The 17401-nt window shown below is 46.6% G+C and overlaps 1 protein-coding gene across 10 annotated transcripts in view; it reads left to right on the top strand.

Moving 5' to 3' along the window:
* Nucleotides 1–13627, top strand: part of CTNND1 (catenin delta 1) — a 57407-nt gene extending 43780 nt beyond the window's left edge. For 6 of the 10 annotated variants that reach the window (XM_081877341.1, XM_081877338.1, XM_081877346.1 and 3 more), the window contains 15 exons: nucleotides 22–485; nucleotides 580–763; nucleotides 1554–1671; nucleotides 2609–2762; nucleotides 3124–3141; nucleotides 4861–4929; nucleotides 5870–5997; nucleotides 6635–6785; nucleotides 7637–7829; nucleotides 7963–8077; nucleotides 9028–9115; nucleotides 9546–9593; nucleotides 10573–10664; nucleotides 11099–11155; nucleotides 11430–13627. In XM_081877341.1, coding sequence (XP_081733467.1) covers nucleotides 22–485; nucleotides 580–763; nucleotides 1554–1671; nucleotides 2609–2762; nucleotides 3124–3141; nucleotides 4861–4929; nucleotides 5870–5997; nucleotides 6635–6785; nucleotides 7637–7829; nucleotides 7963–8077; nucleotides 9028–9115; nucleotides 9546–9593; nucleotides 10573–10664; nucleotides 11099–11155; nucleotides 11430–11441 — 1891 coding nt within the window. In that variant the 3' untranslated portion in view covers nucleotides 11442–13627. The remainder of the gene's footprint in view (nucleotides 1–21; nucleotides 486–579; nucleotides 764–1553; nucleotides 1672–2608; nucleotides 2763–3123; nucleotides 3142–4860; nucleotides 4930–5869; nucleotides 5998–6634; nucleotides 6786–7636; nucleotides 7830–7962; nucleotides 8078–9027; nucleotides 9116–9545; nucleotides 9594–10572; nucleotides 10665–11098; nucleotides 11156–11429) is intronic. The other 4 variants (XM_081877342.1, XM_081877343.1, XM_081877345.1 and 1 more) reach the window with 4 other exon arrangements.
* The last annotated feature ends 3774 nt before the right edge of the window (nucleotides 13628–17401 follow it).

The raw sequence follows: 17401 nt of genomic DNA, 5'->3' as shown, positions 1-17401 counted from the left end.
CTCTTCCTCCCTCCTTTGCAGGAGTTACGAGGATATGTTGGTGGATGATTTGGCTAGAGACCAGTACTACTGGGCCCCCCTGGCCCAGCACGAGAGGGGCAGCCTAGCCAGCATGGATAGCCTGCAGAAAGGGGGCCCGCCCCCGCCCAACTGGCGCCAGCCCGAGCTCCCCGAGGTGATCGCCATGCTGGGCTTCCGCCTGGATGCGGTGAAGTCCAACGCCGCGGCCTACCTGCAGCACCTGTGCTACCGCAACGACAAGGTGAAGACGGAGGTGCGCAAGATGAAGGGCATTCCGGTGCTGGTGGAGCTGCTGGACCACCCCAAGAAGGAGGTGCACTACGGGGCATGCGGGGCCCTGAAGAACATCTCCTACGGCCGGGACCAGGACAACAAGATCGCCATCAAGAACTGCGACGGTGTCCCTGCTCTGGTGCGACTGCTAAGGAAGGCGCGCGACATGGACCTCACCGAGGTCATCACAGGTAATTTCTGGGCCCTGGGAGGGAAGGTGGAGGTGGAGGCATCGGAGCTCTCCCAGGCACTCCTTGACCAGGCAAACTCTTTCTCTTGGCGCAGGAACACTCTGGAACCTGTCCTCTCACGACTCGATAAAAATGGCCATTGTGGACAATGCCTTACATGCCCTCACGGATGAGGTCATCATCCCACACTCTGGATGGGAGAGGGAGCCCAGTGAGGACTCGAAACCCCGCCACATAGAGTGGGAGTCGGTGCTCACCAACACCATTGGCTGCCTTAGGTAAGCTGGGGCTGCCCTGCACCTCTAGGCACACCTTTGTGCTCCGTGTGCTGGAGGCCGTTGATCTGCATGTGAACTTTAAGCAGACACCTGAGTGACCCTGCTGTAGGTGCCTGGCTGATGTTCACGGCGAGCACATTCCAAAGTTGGATGCCACCACACAAAAGGCCCTGTTCTTAGCAGACGTAAGACAAGCCTGATGTTTGCCAGCTTATTGGGAGGAGGCTTTGGTAGAAGTGAGATGAACCATTTAGACTGGACTCTTGGAGCTGAGATTGGTGCCTTCTAATAAACTGGAGATGCTATAACTTGAGAAGACCAAAGAACTCCTGTTTGCCTTAATCTTGAATTCCTGACTGCAGGTCATCGGAGCAATGTACTCTGGTGTCTGCCCCCTAATTCTGGCTGGGCTAAAAGATGGGCCACACAGAGAAGGAACAAGATGAAGTTGCTGCCTTGTGTTTTTTTGGTTTTCTTTTTGCTGCTGCAGCAGCATAAAATTGGGTGACAGTCAGAGAGGCAGTGTTGGAGCTGAAATAGATAGCCCATGAGGTCTACAATCAGCCTGATTAGGACGGTGTAGCAGGTTGTATGAGGAAAAGGCTGGAAAAGGCTTCTGCCATGATGTTTGACGGTTCCCACCAGAGGCTTGAAATCTCCACACAAACCCAGCACAGACTTGAGAGTGAAAATGTGGCCTAAATTTAAGCACAGGAAAGCAGACAGGCTTTAACAGTCACTACCTGATAGTGTCTCCATCTTTCTAATGTTTCTTTTTCTCTTTTTGTAGAAATGTCAGCTCGGAGAGAAGTGAAGCCCGCCGAAAGTTGCGGGAGTGTGATGGGCTAGTGGATGCCCTCATCTACATTGTCCAAGCAGAGATTGGCCAGAAAGATTTAGACAGCAAGGTAAAGGGAGTGTGGGAGGAGGTAGCCCTATTCTAGTTGCCACTTGCCCTTCTGGGGGTAGGGAGAGATTATTCTGCACCAAATGCCATGTGCTGTGTTTGCCTGTCTTCTGATTTTCCCCTTTTCTGAGAGCGGCATTTAGGTGGTTATGAGAGGCTTTACAGGGCTTGAGTCGGAGAGTCTTTAATTTTCACCCATACCAGGAACATTTCTCCCATTTTATAAAGAGGAGATTCCCAATAAAGCACATAAATGTATCTGTTTTCTCTTCCCCACCCCAGATCCACCCTCGTAAAGTTGGGCATAATGTTTGCCCTGCCTTCCCTTTTGTAGGGAGCTGCCACTTCACAAAGCGGTATTCCACTTGGGTCTCTGGGTTGTTTCACAGATGCACTAAGGCAGCTTGTCTCTCCCCCCCTCCCCCCCCCCAGCTGATGCCTTTTACATCAGGATGGGGAGCTGGATCAGCTGGTGGGCCAGATCATTAATCCCGCACCAGCAAGCCGGCTTTGACAACGCTCCACTGGACTGTTGTAAGCAGCTGGCTGGTGATTACAGACTTTGAAGTCTGTTTGCAGGCACAGCTTGGATTCAGACAACACCTGCAAATGGACAATGTGGGGCTCACGGATGGTGGCCCCCCTCAGTTGCACTAGGCAGTTCCCAACGGGCAACACCTTGGTGCATCTAATCTTGATAGGGCTTGCTGTTAGTGCCCATCAGTGAGGAGAGGGCATATTGGCTCCTGCTCACAGCCTGAATGTTTTGCTGCTGTCAGATGCCCCCCTTCCCTCAAATTCTTGTCCCAAGGTGCAGAACACTACCATCTGCTTTTCCACCTTTCTTGTACTTGCTTATTCTTGTGCACGCAACTCCCTACCTCTTGAATTTCTGTGACCTTGATGCCCATCTTAAGGAACTGTCTGTCTTTTGCCAGCTTGTGGAGAACTGTGTTTGCCTCCTGAGGAACCTGTCCTACCAGGTGCACCGTGAGATCCCCCACGCAGAGCGTTACCAGGAAGTGCCCCTCAATGCGGCCAACAACACCGGTCCCCATGCAGCCAGCTGCTTTGGTGCCAAAAAAGGCAAAGGTAGGATTGCCTTGTTCCCTGCCCAGCCTTGCATAGATGGGGTCAGGCTAGAGGACAGCAGGGAGAGATGTTTCTGAGTGCTGCTTAAGTTGTCCTTGGCCTCGTAAAGACATGCTGCTGCTTTTCCACTGAAGCGTTCTACAGCTGCAGTAACTTTTCCTGGCTCTCCTGCTCTTTTGTCTCTCAAGGCCTGATGACTGGTCTTTTTGGTGTGTCAATCAAGGTGATGGATAGGGGTTTTCAACTAATTTGTGGCCTGTTTCCCCTTCTCTTTTGCTTTCCTTCCAAATGGCCTGTGAATCCTGCTGGCATCTCTGCTCTCTTGCCTCCCTTCTCCCCTCTCCTCCTCCTCCGCCCAAAGACGAGTGGTTTTCGAGAGGTGAGTTGAGCTTTTTTCCCCAGGGGGTGGGCGGGGGCGGGACACACTTGTTTCTATAAAACATGTGACTTTGCAATCTCCTGCCAAAGCTTTTCTCTGCCCTCCTCGCCGCTGTGACCAAACCTGACCAGTAGCACGAGCACACAGTACTCTTCTGTGTTTGAAGAATACATTGCCCTTGCTTGGGAGACAGTGCTGAGTTCATAGTCTTGCATTTTGCTGGGGTTGCACCTAAGAACTCCCTTCAAGGAAAGGAGCACTGGGTGCAGAGAGGACTAGCATAAAATCTGCCTGTGATGGGGAATCTTGTAGGCATCCAGCTATTTCTGGTTTACCGGATCCTGTCAGGCCCAACCAGCATAGCCCAGTAGGCAAGAATGGTGGGAACCAGGGGTCCAGCAACTTCTAGGGAGTCACAGGCTGGTCTCCCCTGCACCACACCTTTTCAGATGCAAGTGCAAAATGTGAATGTGACAAAGCATGTTTGGAGATGCATGTATTGTATACGGGTGCCTGTTAGAAAGCTGCCGCTTGTCTGTAATTTTCAGCTGAGTGTAATCTCTCTGTGTGAACTGACCTTTTCTCTTTGAGACATGAAATCATGAGATGTCAGAGGGTGGGAGAGATAATAATGCCCATGGAAAAAACAGCGAAGTAACCTCCTTGTCGTTGTGCCTGACATCTGCAGCGAGAGGAGCCCTTTCCTTCATTCTCTGTTTCCTGCTGTGCTTGTTTTCCTTTCCTGCTTACTTGTGCCACTCCTGGTCTTTGCGAGATTCACTCCTCCCCCACCCTGCAATAGTTAACTTGAAAAAAACACGGCTCTTGAACAGAGTAGATGGTGCAGATTGGGAGAACGCCAGCTGTGCATTATTATGCTCAGTTTGTATTGCCTCCCAAGGAAACCTCCCTCTTGGACCCTAACCAAAGACCATTGCATTGACTTGCACGCTGCATGTTTCCTGGGTGCCAGAGCAGGGCGTGTGGTGCAACAGCTGCCTGAGGCAGGAGAGCACTGGCCCCAATCTCAATGCTGGTGTGGCGTGGTTAGTGCGGAACAGCAAGAAGTCAGGCCTGTTTTGCTTGACAGCTGTGCAGGGCTGCTAGTCTATGTGCTTCTCTAGCCTTGGCAGTTTTGAATTGAGTAGAGTGGGGTAGAGTGGGACCATAGTTCAGTGGTAGAAATCCTGATTTTTAAAAGTTCTTCTTTCAGTTTCTAAAAATACATATAACAAACAATTCCTCTATACCCCCCACCCCACAGGAAGCATTCCTAGCATATACAATGTACTTAGTTCAGTCAAATGTTAGTAAATTGTTTAGAATAGATTGCATCCATTAATTCATTCCTGGAATCTCCAGTTAAAGCAAGGGTGGGATGGGGGTGGAAAGAGCAGAAGTAGAGCCTGCTGGATCAGGCCAATGACCCTCTGGTTGCTGCTGGACTCCAGCTCCCGTCAGTCCCAGCCAGCATGCCCAGTGCTCAGGGATCATGAGAACTGGAGGCCAGCAACCTAGGGAGGACTGCGGGCTCCCCACCCTTCAGTAGAAGGATCTCTGGTGGCAGTACTGCACAAAGACTCTGTGACTGGAGATCCACTGCCAGTTATTGCCAGCAGTACGGGGGTCAGTGTGTTGGTGATGAAGAGCTTTTGGAAATTCTCCCTCTCTCCAGTTCCTTTTCCTAATATTGCTTGTTTGGGTTTCCCTCCCTACAAGGTAAAAAACCGGCAGAGGATCCTTCTACCGATATCGTAGACTTCCCCAAAAGACCAACCCCTGCAAAAGGTAATGTTTCTTACCCTTTTTCTGGGCAAGGGCAATGGCTTGTCTGATTTCCCATAGTAGGGAAGCCTCCCTGCTTGAGACACTGAGTAGCCACAGCTAGTCAGAATAGACAACACAGAGCTAGGTGGACAAATGTCTGATCTGGTTTAAGGCAGCTTCTTAAAGGTACCCCTTTCTCACTTTTGGATGGGGGGTGGGCAGAGTAAATTTGTTTTAACTACTTCTCCTGTGTGGTATCTTGTTGTGTGAGCTCCCACATGATCAGCCTTTAATGCAGGCAAAGGACATGAGATGTGCACAGGGTTTGGGTGAAGGTGGGAGATTCTTGAACTTCTCAGCAAAGGTGTGGCACGCAGGTGTGCTGGGAAAATAGCCATTCTTGCTCTGTGGCTACAGCTTCCTTACCTGAAAGGTAACTGAATAGCATTGATCCAGCAGTGTCTAGATCAGTTGGCAAAACCTATATATATTTATTTTTATATGATTTATATTTATATAAAATATATAAATATTAAATTAAATATAAATTAAATATAAACATTAAAAATCTATAAATAAATAAAATTATAAAAATAAATAAAATACAGTATGATGCTAAGGGGAAAATAATACATATTTGCCATCATTTTAGTGCTAGGCAGTGTTGGCACCAGGCAGTTCTGCCACAGGGAGGGGTTTTTATTTTTTCTTACCAAGGGGGCACTGCTATTCCCCCCCAGGCCACCACCCATATTGTGAGGAGCTCTTTGGGGAAGAGTTACAGCTTAGTGGTAACCATCTTCTTCTCGTGCAGAAGGTCCTGGAGTCGTGATCAGTGTTCAGAGCACTGAACTAAATAAACCCAAGTGCATAAGGCAGCTTCCTTTGTTCCTGGTGGGGGGTACCTAAAAGAGAGCTTGGCAGGCTTGACGTGAAACTTCCTTCTCTGCCGTTTTGCTAGGTTATGAGCTCCTCTTCCAGCCGGAAATTGTCCGCATATATATTTCCCTGTTGAAGGAGAGCAAAACTCAAGCTATCTTAGAAGCTTCAGCAGGAGCCATCCAGAATTTGTGTGCTGGGCGTTGGACGGTGAGTGGGCCACCCGAGAAAGGCTGGGACTGCAAACTGGGATCTGCCTTCTTCTTTAATTAAAAAAGACCTATCTTGGCAAAGGTTTGTAGTTAAGGCTGCCGGCAAAGCAGAGAGGCCTCATTGTGCATAAGTGAGTAGGAGTCCCATCTGGTCCCTCCTAGCATCCCTGCGCATGTTGAACTGGACAAGCAGGTCCAGTTTAGAAGGCAGCAGCCATGGAAGTCCCTGGCAATGTTCTCTGTGCTCCTTTCATGGCTGCAAGGACCGTCCATTCACGGATCCCTTCGATAGCTTTTCATGTCTAGGCTGTAGTCTCGGCCTGATGGGGAATTTCCGGAGTGGAATAGTGAAGTCAACATTGTGGTTAAGAAGGCATTTGGCAAGCTGGGTGTTAACTATAAAAACAAACAGCTGGTCTCCGCATTGGATTGACTGTGGACTTTTGCTATGGGAATTCCTAAGAAAACTGAGCTCACTGTAATAATGTTGTGGGAATGCAGAGGTAAGGCCAGGGGCATTTTGTTCAGGAAAAAAATATATTCCTGGGTATGGAGCCCACTTCTTGGGTAGATCTAATAGCTTCTCGTGTAGCTCTTTCACTAAGCCAAGTGTCTTGTGTTTTCTCTCTTTGCAGTACGGTCGGTACATCCGCTCTGCGTTGCGCCAGGAGAAAGGCCTCTCTGCCATTGCGGACCTGCTGACTTATGACAGCGAGCGTGTGGTGAAAGCTGCGTCTGGAGCCCTTCGCAACCTGGCAGTGGATTCCCGTAACAAAGAACTGATAGGTGAGAGCGGGAAGGAAAGGGACTTTGGTGGATTTATTGTCCTGTCTCAGCAGTTGGGTGTGGGTAACACTTTGGAGGGGGCTGAGAATCCTTTCGAAAACACATGCTAGCTGAGTTATGCCAAGAATCAGCCAAGCCAAACACAACTCATGCTGCTTCTTGAAAGATGCTCAGTGCCAGGGAACGCACTGGGGGTCAGGGTCCCTGTGCCCATAGGCAGTAGGAGAATTGTTTGTGGGTTTGTGATCATTATTGATCAAGAATCATAGTAGAATATTGGAAGGTGGAGGTTGGCGAGAAAAGCCTTTGCCAACCTGGTGCCCTCCATCAGCCCCAGTCAGCATGGCCCAAGTTTAGGGGTCCTGGGAGTTGGAGTCCATCCAACAGCCTCTAGAGGGCACCAGATTTGGGGAAACTGGTATAAAGTGATGCAAGGTTCAAGTGTTTTGAGGGTTTCTAGGCTTCTCCTATATATATCTATTTATATAAACTTCAATTTCCGTCTACTCCAAACAACATGGCTCCAAAGTAAGGGTTGATGGGTGTTTTAGTCCCAACAAGAGCACTAGCATTTTGTTATAGCTTTTCCTGCCACCTAGCTAAATGAGGCTTGACTGGCAACTTGCTCTGCTGGGTGAATGAATGAAGTTCTGACAGTTGCATTCCCTTGATCAGCTGAGAACAGAATCCTCCCTCTCCGCTATATTCAGCTTGTGCCTTATATCAGTTTCATGGTAGGAGAGCCTTCGAGGTCTAAGAGTCTGTTGGGAAATTCTGCTTCTGTCTTCTGATCACTTCTGTTTATATTGTTCTTTTCCCTCTAACCAACTCTGATCTTCTCCCTTTCCTAGGCAAGCATGCCATCCCCAGTTTAGTGAAGAATTTGCCAGGGGGACAGCAAACGCCGGCTAAGAACCTCTCTGAAGATACTGTGGTCTCTGTGTTAAATACCATAAATGAGGTCATTCTGGATAACTTGGAAGCAGCCAAGAAACTGCGGGAGACACAAGGCATTGAGAAACTGGTGCTGATTAATAAATCCGGGTAGGTCCCAAGGGGGTTAAGTAGAGGGTGCCTGCACAGATTTCTACAACCCCCCCCCCCCATCCTTCTCTTAGGAAGCTTATGGGCTGGGCTGTTTGTTCTTTTGTAATAATCTTATGTTCTCTCCTCCTAGGAACCGCTCAGAGAGAGAAATCAGAGCAGCTGCTCTTGTACTGCAGACAATCTGGGGGTATAAGGAATTGCGGAAGCCACTGGAGAAGGAAGGATGGAAGAAGTCTGACTTCCAGGTAACTGGGAGTTAAACCAGGGGTGGAATTTTCTGAAAACTCCAATGTTGGGCTTATCCACATGGATTTTTTTTTTCCTAATCCCCGCCTTACTCGCCAAGAAGAGAGTTGTCCCCACTTCAGTTCCACTAAAAAACCCCCACAATTTTAGCATGTTATGCAGTCTTAATATGTGTACAGACATACACTCTAGGATTCCTAAAGTAACCAGCACCTAAACAGAAAAAATACAGCACTGCATATAACTATACAAATACAGTTATATTAACATATAAAATTATGCCACAGAAATATAGCACAACGTGTGTTTTGACTTTTATACGTGTGACAGTGGGTTTCAACAAATGAGCACCCCATCAGCAGAAAGGCTTTTGCAATGGGGTGTCCCCATATGTCCTCCAAATTGACACTGGAGAGGTCAGGGGAGCCCCCAGAACACCATGTGGGGGAGGAGAGGGAGTGTCATTTCGACTGGCAAGCAGAAATGCTTCCCCCAATCGAACACTTGACATCGTGCAATGTTGTTTCTTTTGTATAATTTTGCATATAATTAATTGGACTGGGTTCAGGCGCTTGATGAACAAGGGTGCTCCAGTGTAAGAGGAAAGCTTGATGAAGTCAGAACTGCCAAAATTATGTACAAATCTGTTCAAAATGGATTCCTCCCTCGTCCAGCATTCTCACCTCTACACCACACTGTGTCAAAAGAGCAAAGGGTGAATCCAGCCTTTCAGTTGAAGGCCTAGGTTCTCAGGGCAGGCTGCATTCAACACCTGTGAAAGCTTGTTTCTGCAGCCCTGTCCTCTTTAATGGGCGTGTTTGTGTTGGGGTGCACCTAAAGCCCCCATGGATGGCAGCCTATGCATTGAAGTGCTGAGGAAATACTTAGGTAGCTAGGAACATCAGCACTAATGGCAGCTTAAATATACCAGCTGGTTCCTTCTTTTCAGGTGAACCGGAGTAACAGTACTCGAAGCCAGGGTGGCAACTCCTTTGATGACAGCACCTTGCCCCTCATTGATAAGAACCAAAAAGGAGGTAAGTGCAAGATTAGTTGTAACTTTTAACATATTTATTTTGTTTAAGACACTCTTCATTATCACTGAGCTGCAGCAAGAGCCCATTAGTCAAAGAGCAAGATAAAAAAAAAGAGTGAATGCATTTGTTTTTTGAAAGGGTGGCTCAGTGTTGCAGCAACACAAAACGTCATCATTCAAAACTGTCGAAAGTTGCAATCTGTAGAAGGATTTTAAGAATATTAATATTTGCCCCTAATCAGTATTTCTAGCATAGTGAAAGGGAATGACCAAAATTGCCAGCAGGTTTTCTGCTGGTGGGAAACTTCTGCTGTGACCTTAATTGAATGGCTTACTCTTAATGCCGCTATAGATAAGACAAGTCCCACATTAGTCAAAACAAGGAGCAAGGACTTTATTGCTAACTGTGCTGATTTTTATATTCTGTGCAGACAAGAAATCTTCTCGGGAGGAGATCCAAATGGGCAACATTGGACCAGGTATGGGAGATTCAGTGGTGTGTGTGTGTGTGAGAGAGAGAGAGAGAGGGGGGGGGTAGAGATTGATTGATTGATTGATTGATTGATTGGCTGGATGACTCATTCATTCATTCATTCATTCATTCATTACTGCTGGATATACTCCAGCACCCTTCTGTGTATAGCTGTGTAGTGTTCTAAACCTGTCTCCAAAACCTAGTGGGCTACAGGTGCTTTGTCATCTAACTCAGTCCTGTACATGTGAACACACCAATGCATATACAGTCCAGCTGTGCAGATGCTCTGCTAGGTCCTTGCCAGCGTTGTCCACCAACCCCACAGAGGTAGCTAATCCTCCTGCCACTTAGTATCTGGAAGTCTAGTTTTGCTAAGAATAAAGCACAACCATTGCTGTTACTGGTAAGGTAAGTTGAGTATAGTTTCTCTGGCTTCAGTGCGCTTGCATCCTGCTAATAAAATGCAGTAGGTAGCTGCATTAGGGGGATAGCCTTGCTTTTATGTAGGCAATCAGCCAATGATAGATCCCTTCTAGCCTTTCCGAAATGAAACAGGATTCATCTTTCCCCTCTAGATGCTTACAGCTAATACATTCTCGTTATCTTCAGGTTGACACAGCTTTTCCAGAAACTAAGGCTGGCATATGTCTCTCTCCCTTAAATTAGCGAGCTTATTGCACTCTAGGGTGTCCCAGGGCTAGGCAGCATTGTGGTGAGTCCTCTTTCCCCCCCAGTTCCATTGAGCTAGCTAGTAGGGAGAATACCGAGTGGAGAGAAGAATGCGGAGGGAATGATGGTCAGTGCTCTGTGTGCACACGTCTTCTCATCTGTAAATCAGCAAGGAAGGAGAAGATGATGCTTGTTCCCTGGCTGGCTGGGGAAATGTAAGTTGACTCTTGACGCAGAGGAAGGGAAGAGTGTGTCCTTGCTTACCTTGGGCCCATGTGATGTTTCCTCATATCAAGCCTTCCTCTTCATTTCAGACAATTACTCTACACTGAACGAGCGGGACCATAATAGGACATTGGAACGATCTGGAGAAGAAATGGAATCTATGAAGGGAGCCCCACTGATGGTAAAGACTGGGATATGCCCATTGAGGGAGACCTCTGGGGCATAGGTGTTTTTGGGCACGGGTAGCAAAAAGGATGGGGAGAGAGCAAGAGAAGCTTGCTGTCCAAGCTTACTTTGTAGTTTATATACCCCTTGACAGGTTTTAAGACAAACAAAACCCTCAAAGCTTAGAAAGCCAAGGATTTCTAGAACTGAATAATGCATTGGGAATAGTGTTGGTACAACCATCTCTCCCCCCCCCCCCCCGGCACCAGTGTGTTTTGGGGAGCTGCAGAGTTGTTAACTAAACACCTAACCCATGTCTTTGTTGACTATTCACACTTTCAACTCAGCCTCTTTCATTTTCCCCGGTGACTTCTCAGTTAGAATTCTTGCTCCCTTTTCTCCCCTTCCTACATAACAATCTGTCCTTACTAACAATGTGTGTGTCTACAGCAGGAGGAAGGGCAGGAATCCTATGCGGAGAGTGATGCGTTGCTTTATCCTCCTATGGTATGTCCCGTGGCTTTGGTGCTCTTCTGCTTCTGTAACCAAAAGCAGGGGAGAGGAAAATCTGGCCTGTTCCTCAAATCAATAAATCAAGCATTCACAGGGGCAAAATCTGGGGCGCTGCTTAACAATCCACTTTTCAGAGACCTGCCTCACTGAGGACACTTGGAGTTTGGCTTGCTTGATTCCATGCCTGCTTGCTCTATATAAATCTTCTCCTTGTTGCCATTGGACTTGTGGCTATGTTAACCTTGGCTTTCTTGTCTCTTCTCCACAGCAGAAGATCTAGAGCTGCCACCATCTGCCTTCTCTGTTTTGGGTTTATAACATACTTTGTATAACACTTTGTGGTGAAATGGACTGACTCTCTCTCTTTTTAAAAAATCTCTTGGGCACACAAGTCCAGCCACCCAGCGCCAAATGACTGGCCCCGCCTGAGCCCACAGGGCCTCACACCTCCCTGTAGATGGCTGCGCCCATCCAATTCCCTGGACACTACTTTTTGTCTGTATTTTTCAAAAGTGCAGCAATTCCTGAAGACCAAATACTCCCGATGGATCTCACTCAAGCGACTAAGGCAGAACACTATAAAATTACAAGCTTCTCATCTGCAGCAGATGATGGAAGCCCCGTGGTGCAGATGGATCTCAGCTGAAAACCTATCATACTGGAACTAGGTTTTTTTGTTTTCTTAAATGCAGCGTCTTCTCTCTCCATGGAGAAGAACTCAGAGGACCAGTCTCCTCCTTCTCTTAGCCTATAGAATATATTTTTGTGTGTGATTTTTTTTTCTCCCTTGCAACAAAGGATGCTGGAAGTACTGGAACATTCCTGGTGGTGGTAGTGGTGGTGGCTTGGGAGGGAGGGAAGGGGGAGGGGATGACAAAGGAGGGACAGCTTGTGGGTGACTGCCATCTGGATGCAAGATGGCCTTAAAGAATATCTCTTTGAGATGACAGCCCTCTGTATCCTCATAGGCTGAGGAAGAATGTGTGGGTTTGCATCTGTTTCCTCCCATTTTCTTGCTTCTTGGTAGTTTTAATCTGAGAGGGATTAAATCAGCACCTAGGAAGCTATTTATTTGTGGGAGAAGAGCAATTTGGGGTGCAGGGGGGTTGAGGGAAAGGTGGAATCGGACCAGAGTACGTTAAGTGAAAGTTGGTGAAAGGGACGGAAGTCTCCCTACCTAGAAGCAGTGATGTTGGCTGTCGAGAGCAGAGGAGCCACATTGGCTGTCTCTGGTTTTGGGGTTGCCGGTGGGTAGTTTTGGCTTAAGCAGTGGGTGCCTGGGTTGGGCTGCAAAAAGTGCAGAAGGCTGTTGAAGTTGGGAAGCTGGGTGATGTGGAAAGTTTGTGAGGGAGGGAAGACTTGTCTGTAAATATTGCCCAAATCCTCCCATGCAGGCAGGGGAATGAAAACTCTTAAATCTGTCACTATGTACACGTGCCTTTCTTCGCCACTGTGAAAAAGCTTTGTGCCCTTGGTAGTTTTGTGTGAGAAAGGCAAAAGGGCTTGGGCTGGGGAGATGGATATTTTGGCACAGAGTTGCGCTCCTGCTTCTTCTTCTTCTTCTTCTCTCTCTCTCTCTCTCTCTCTCTCTCTCCCTCCCTCCCTCCCTCCTTCCTTCCTTCCCTCCCCCTCCCCCCCTCCTTGAACTAGAAACAGAATCCTAATTGTAATTGCCATGGTGCATCCTAGTTGAGTGAGAGAGATCAGGAATGAATCTGTCAACCACCTAAAGGGCTCATGGGTTGGGGAGAGGTGTGAAAGCATGGTTAGGCGAGGGTTACGCTGTGCACCTTAATAGCTCACCTGTTTGGGGGAGCAAGAGGAACTTAGAGGGTCTGCTTACAATCTTTGTCCTAATCTGCAAAGCAGCAGTAAAGGGGACAATAGTGACTAGCTCTGGGCACCATATTGGTGACTCCCACTTTTCTTTTTTTCTACGGAAGATGACTGCAGCATTTCCCTCCCTCCTCCCTCCCAGCCTCCCAAGCTCTGCCTCTGCCTAGTAACTGGAAGGAACTCTGTTGCCCTCAACTCCTGGGATTCTCTCCACACTAACAATCCACATTGCACAAGAGGGGGTGGGGGAAGGCCTAAAGTGGAAGATTTTTCGGTGCCTCTGATATGCTCCTATCCCAGTTTTTCTTTCCTTTTTGGGGGGAGTGGGAGGGATCAAACATGCAAATCAGCCTTCTGAGGGAGGAGTCACTTGACTTTTTCTAATGTAAAACACTATTTCCTTTTTTATTTCCAGATAAACCAAAAAAAGCCCCTTCCCCACTGACCAATTCAATGCTGTAAGAGGGACTAATAATTCACTGACTTCTTTTGTTTTGCTTTTCCTTTGCACCCCTGGGGGAGGGGAACATCCTGCTGTTCCTTGAGTCCTGTGCTCACTCTGTAATGCTTTTAAAGTGAAATGATTTTTATATAAATAAAGTTTTAAAGTGTGTATTTGTTAAAATGGAATTGCCTTCTCCAAATATTGTTGAGTCTGTCATTTATTGTCTACATATGTGCTACAGATGAATATCCCTGAATATTCACCAAATCAGACTGGATTCACTTGGCAAGAGTCAGACAGGCTTCTTCAGGTGAAGTGTACTTATAAAGTTAACCAGAGACCCTGAAATGTCTTCCCAGTGAAGATTTTACACAGACCATCCATAGTATAGTGGGAATCGTCCACCTCCATCTACATTGCAACAAACTAAACTTTTAAACCTACCCAGTAAACTTGTCAGTAGGATGATTTCCTGTTTTGAGAGTGCCTTGTTCTTCTTCTCTCTGAGCCAAGAGTTAGGTTTGTTTTTTTAAAAAAATAAACTATTAATTTTTAAATTAAAGACAAAATACAAGTACTGTAACATCAAACATACTGATTCAAAGGGCGGGGGAAAGAGAAATACTAGGATGGATTACAGGGAAGGGAAGAAAATGGAAAACAATACCTTATATTAATTCATGCATCTTTTATCATCACAAGCAACATCGAGAAATCACTTTATCTCAGTATTCTAAAATATATCTTCTCCACAAACTTAATTGGACCATTAGTGGTCTATGTTCTGTCTCTCGTTGTATTCATGTATGTCAAAAATTTAGCTCAAATAGCATAAAAATGATCTGATTTAGATCCTCCCCTACTTAACTTTTTTAAATATGTGAGATGCTCAGAGAGAGCTATACCTCAGACTCTACCAAGCCAAACAACCGAGGGAGGTGAAAAAGATTTCCATTGACTGGCTATTGACATTCTTGCTGCCCCTAATAATAGAAACTGAAGGGGCAGCAGTATTGCAGGATCACTAGAGAAAGCCCACTGACTGCCCACTTGCCATGAAATGCAATGGAAGGTCCAAGCTTCTGAAAACCAGTGTTTCCTCCCTTCCTTCCTTGCCACCATTTCCCCCCCAACAGATGCTGCAACTTTGATGGATAATATGAACATGAAAAACACAGAAAGAGAAGCCTTGTTTGAATGAAAACAATGAACTGGAGTTTTGTTTAGTTCTTCAAAAGATGAAAACAGGAGTTTTGCCAACATTTGCTGTCTCTTGCAACCAGAGGGAAAAAAAGGCAGAGGTTTGAGATCAAAAGCAACAAACCTATGATGGCGCAAAAAGGCAATTAAGAAACCAAGCTAGGAGAAGAGGGATCAACGAAGAAATCTTGTTTCTTCCCGCTTGCCGTTTCTGTAGTGGAGATGAGAACTTTTAACATGAGAGGGCTGGTTTGTTTGCCCACTTCACAATACACCTCCTAAATAATTGGAAATAAAGCACATAAATGTATTCCATCAATTCAGTTTACAACATTTGCTAAATCTTTAGTTTGTCAGGGGGATTGTTTATGTTCTCTAAACTTTCGGATCCTTAACTGCTCAAATATATGAATTCTTAAAGACTTGATATTCAATACAGTGGTACCTCGGGTTAGGTCCATTCTTAACCTGAAACTGTTCTTAACCTGAGGTACCACTTTAGCTAATGGGGCCTCCCGCTGCCGCCACGCAATTTCTGTTCTCATCCTGAAGCAAAGTTCTTAACCCGAGGTACTATTTCTGCGTTAGCGAAGTCTGTAACCTGAAGCGTCTGTAACCTGAAGCATCTGTAACCCGAGGTACCACTGTGTTTACAAGCCAGGCAATGGGCTCCTCCTAAGGTCTTAGGATATCCTGGGAGGCTGACTTCAGATGTCAGATTGAAGAACATAAGTGGGATCAAATTTGGGTAAATGCTTCATTAAAAATTACCTCCTAGGATTCAGTAATCCACTCTAAAAATGATACTTGGGTGGATGTCCTCTTTCTCAGCGAAGTAATAGTTCCACTGCAGATCTAAAAGGTCCTAACCTTTTAGGTATCTGGAGGTGACCCACCAAATATGTGAAAATCCAGATGAAATGCCCCAGGAGCATAGAGAACTTTCACTGCAGATTCTACAGGAATAGTACCATCAAAAGTGTATTAATTAGGATTACATTTGTGTGTGAAGCAGTGCCCTGGAAAAGAAAAACCACTGCTGCAGTGATACATGTATGTACATATTGATGTGACATGAAGCATCTATTATTTATTATATTTATTAGTTGCAGGGCTGGCCCAAAATATTTTGGCACCTGAGGCAGGCCCCCAAATGGTGGTTCCCCCTCCCTGCCAGGGAAGGAGGAGTGAAGGAAGATCTACATCAGGAACAAGTGGGGAAGAAATATCAACATTGGGATCTGCTGCCCAGGTGGATCCTGTTACCTCAGGTGGTCACTTCACCTTGCCTAATGGGTGGGCTGGCCCTAATTTGTTGTTGTTTTTACAAAATTGAAACTCAAATTGACTTACCAAAAAGCAAATAAAACAGGTATAAAACACCACTTTGAATCTATTGTGTTGGTGTGAATGTGACCATTTGGGCACAGAGTTTCATATGTGGTGTTCCAGGATACTGGCAAAGATTCTGGCAAAGAATCTTTCAAGATATCACTGCTATTCTGAACCAGATACAGTGGTGCCTCGCAAGACGAAATTAATTAGTTCCGCAAGTTTTTTCTTCTTGCGAGTTTTTCGTCTTGCGAAGCACGGTTTCCTATAGGAATGCATTGAAAATCAATCAATGCGTTCCTATGGAGACCGTCCGGGGACAGAGGGGAAGCGCCGAGCGCCTTCCCCTCTGTCCCCGGACCTGTATAAAGCAAGGGGCGGTGGGGAGAAGATTGCTTCTCCCCGTTGCCTGCCCCGCAATCTCCGGGGACAGAGGGGAAGGCGCGCGCCTTCCCCTCTGTCCCCGGACCTGTTTTAAAGCAAGGGAAGGGGCAGCGGGGAGAAGATCGCTTCTCCCCGTTGCCGCCCCTTGGTTCAAAAGGGGTCCGGGGAGAGAGGGGAAGGCGCGCGCGTGCCTTCCCCTATGTCCCCAGAGATTGCGGGGCTGGCAACGGAGAGAAGCAATCTTCTCCCCGCCGCCCCTTGCTTCAAAAGAGGTCTGGGGACAGCGGGGAAGACGCGCTGCGCTTCCCCGCTATCCCCGGAGCTTGCGGGGCAAGCTTCGTTTTGCAAAGCAAGCCCATAGGGAGATGCGTCTTGCGAAGCGGCTAAGAAAACGAAAAACTCCTTCGTCTAGCGAGTTTTTCGTCTTCCGAGGCGTTCGTCTTGCGGGGCACCACTGTAGATGGGGTTTTTTTTGGACCCAGGGCTCAAAGTCTACATCTGGGCTGTCATGCAAAGATATAATTCATTTTCTACTAGCTGCCACAGGACTGGGAATTGTTCACCAAGTTGATTGTAAGGTGCTGGTGGGTGGTTCTTTTATTTTTAAAAAAATTTATACCGCTCTACATCAGTAGATCTTGGGACGGTTCATGGCACTAGCTGGAAAATTAACACAAAGCCACTGTGCTCTTAGAGGAGAGCACAGTGCTCTTGCATCAATTTGGCTCCTTTTTTGCAATATGTGATTAGTCGGGGAGGTTTCGTTAAACCTCTGGATTCCTACAGAATATTTTGGCTGGACTTGTCACCAAGGCACCTATTATTTTAATATCTGATTGTTGTCCTGTGTTTTATCATGAACTTGTGGCCCTTTTTATCATATACCCTCTGGCGCAATACTCCTATGCATATTGGTTTTTGTTACATTATTTTTTTCCTGTATTACTGCTGCAAACATGGATGGATGATTTATGTATGTAACAATATAAAAAGCAAATATTAAAAGTATAAAAAGCTCTATATTGGATAGTGCCAGTAAAAAA

Source organism: Podarcis erhardii (assembly GCF_964252035.2).
Source record: "Podarcis erhardii genome assembly, chromosome: 1".
Classification (NCBI taxonomy): Eukaryota; Metazoa; Chordata; class Lepidosauria; order Squamata; family Lacertidae; genus Podarcis; species Podarcis erhardii.
The sequence above is the reverse complement of the archived record's forward strand: the minus strand, read 5'-3'. Positions and strand labels throughout refer to the sequence as shown.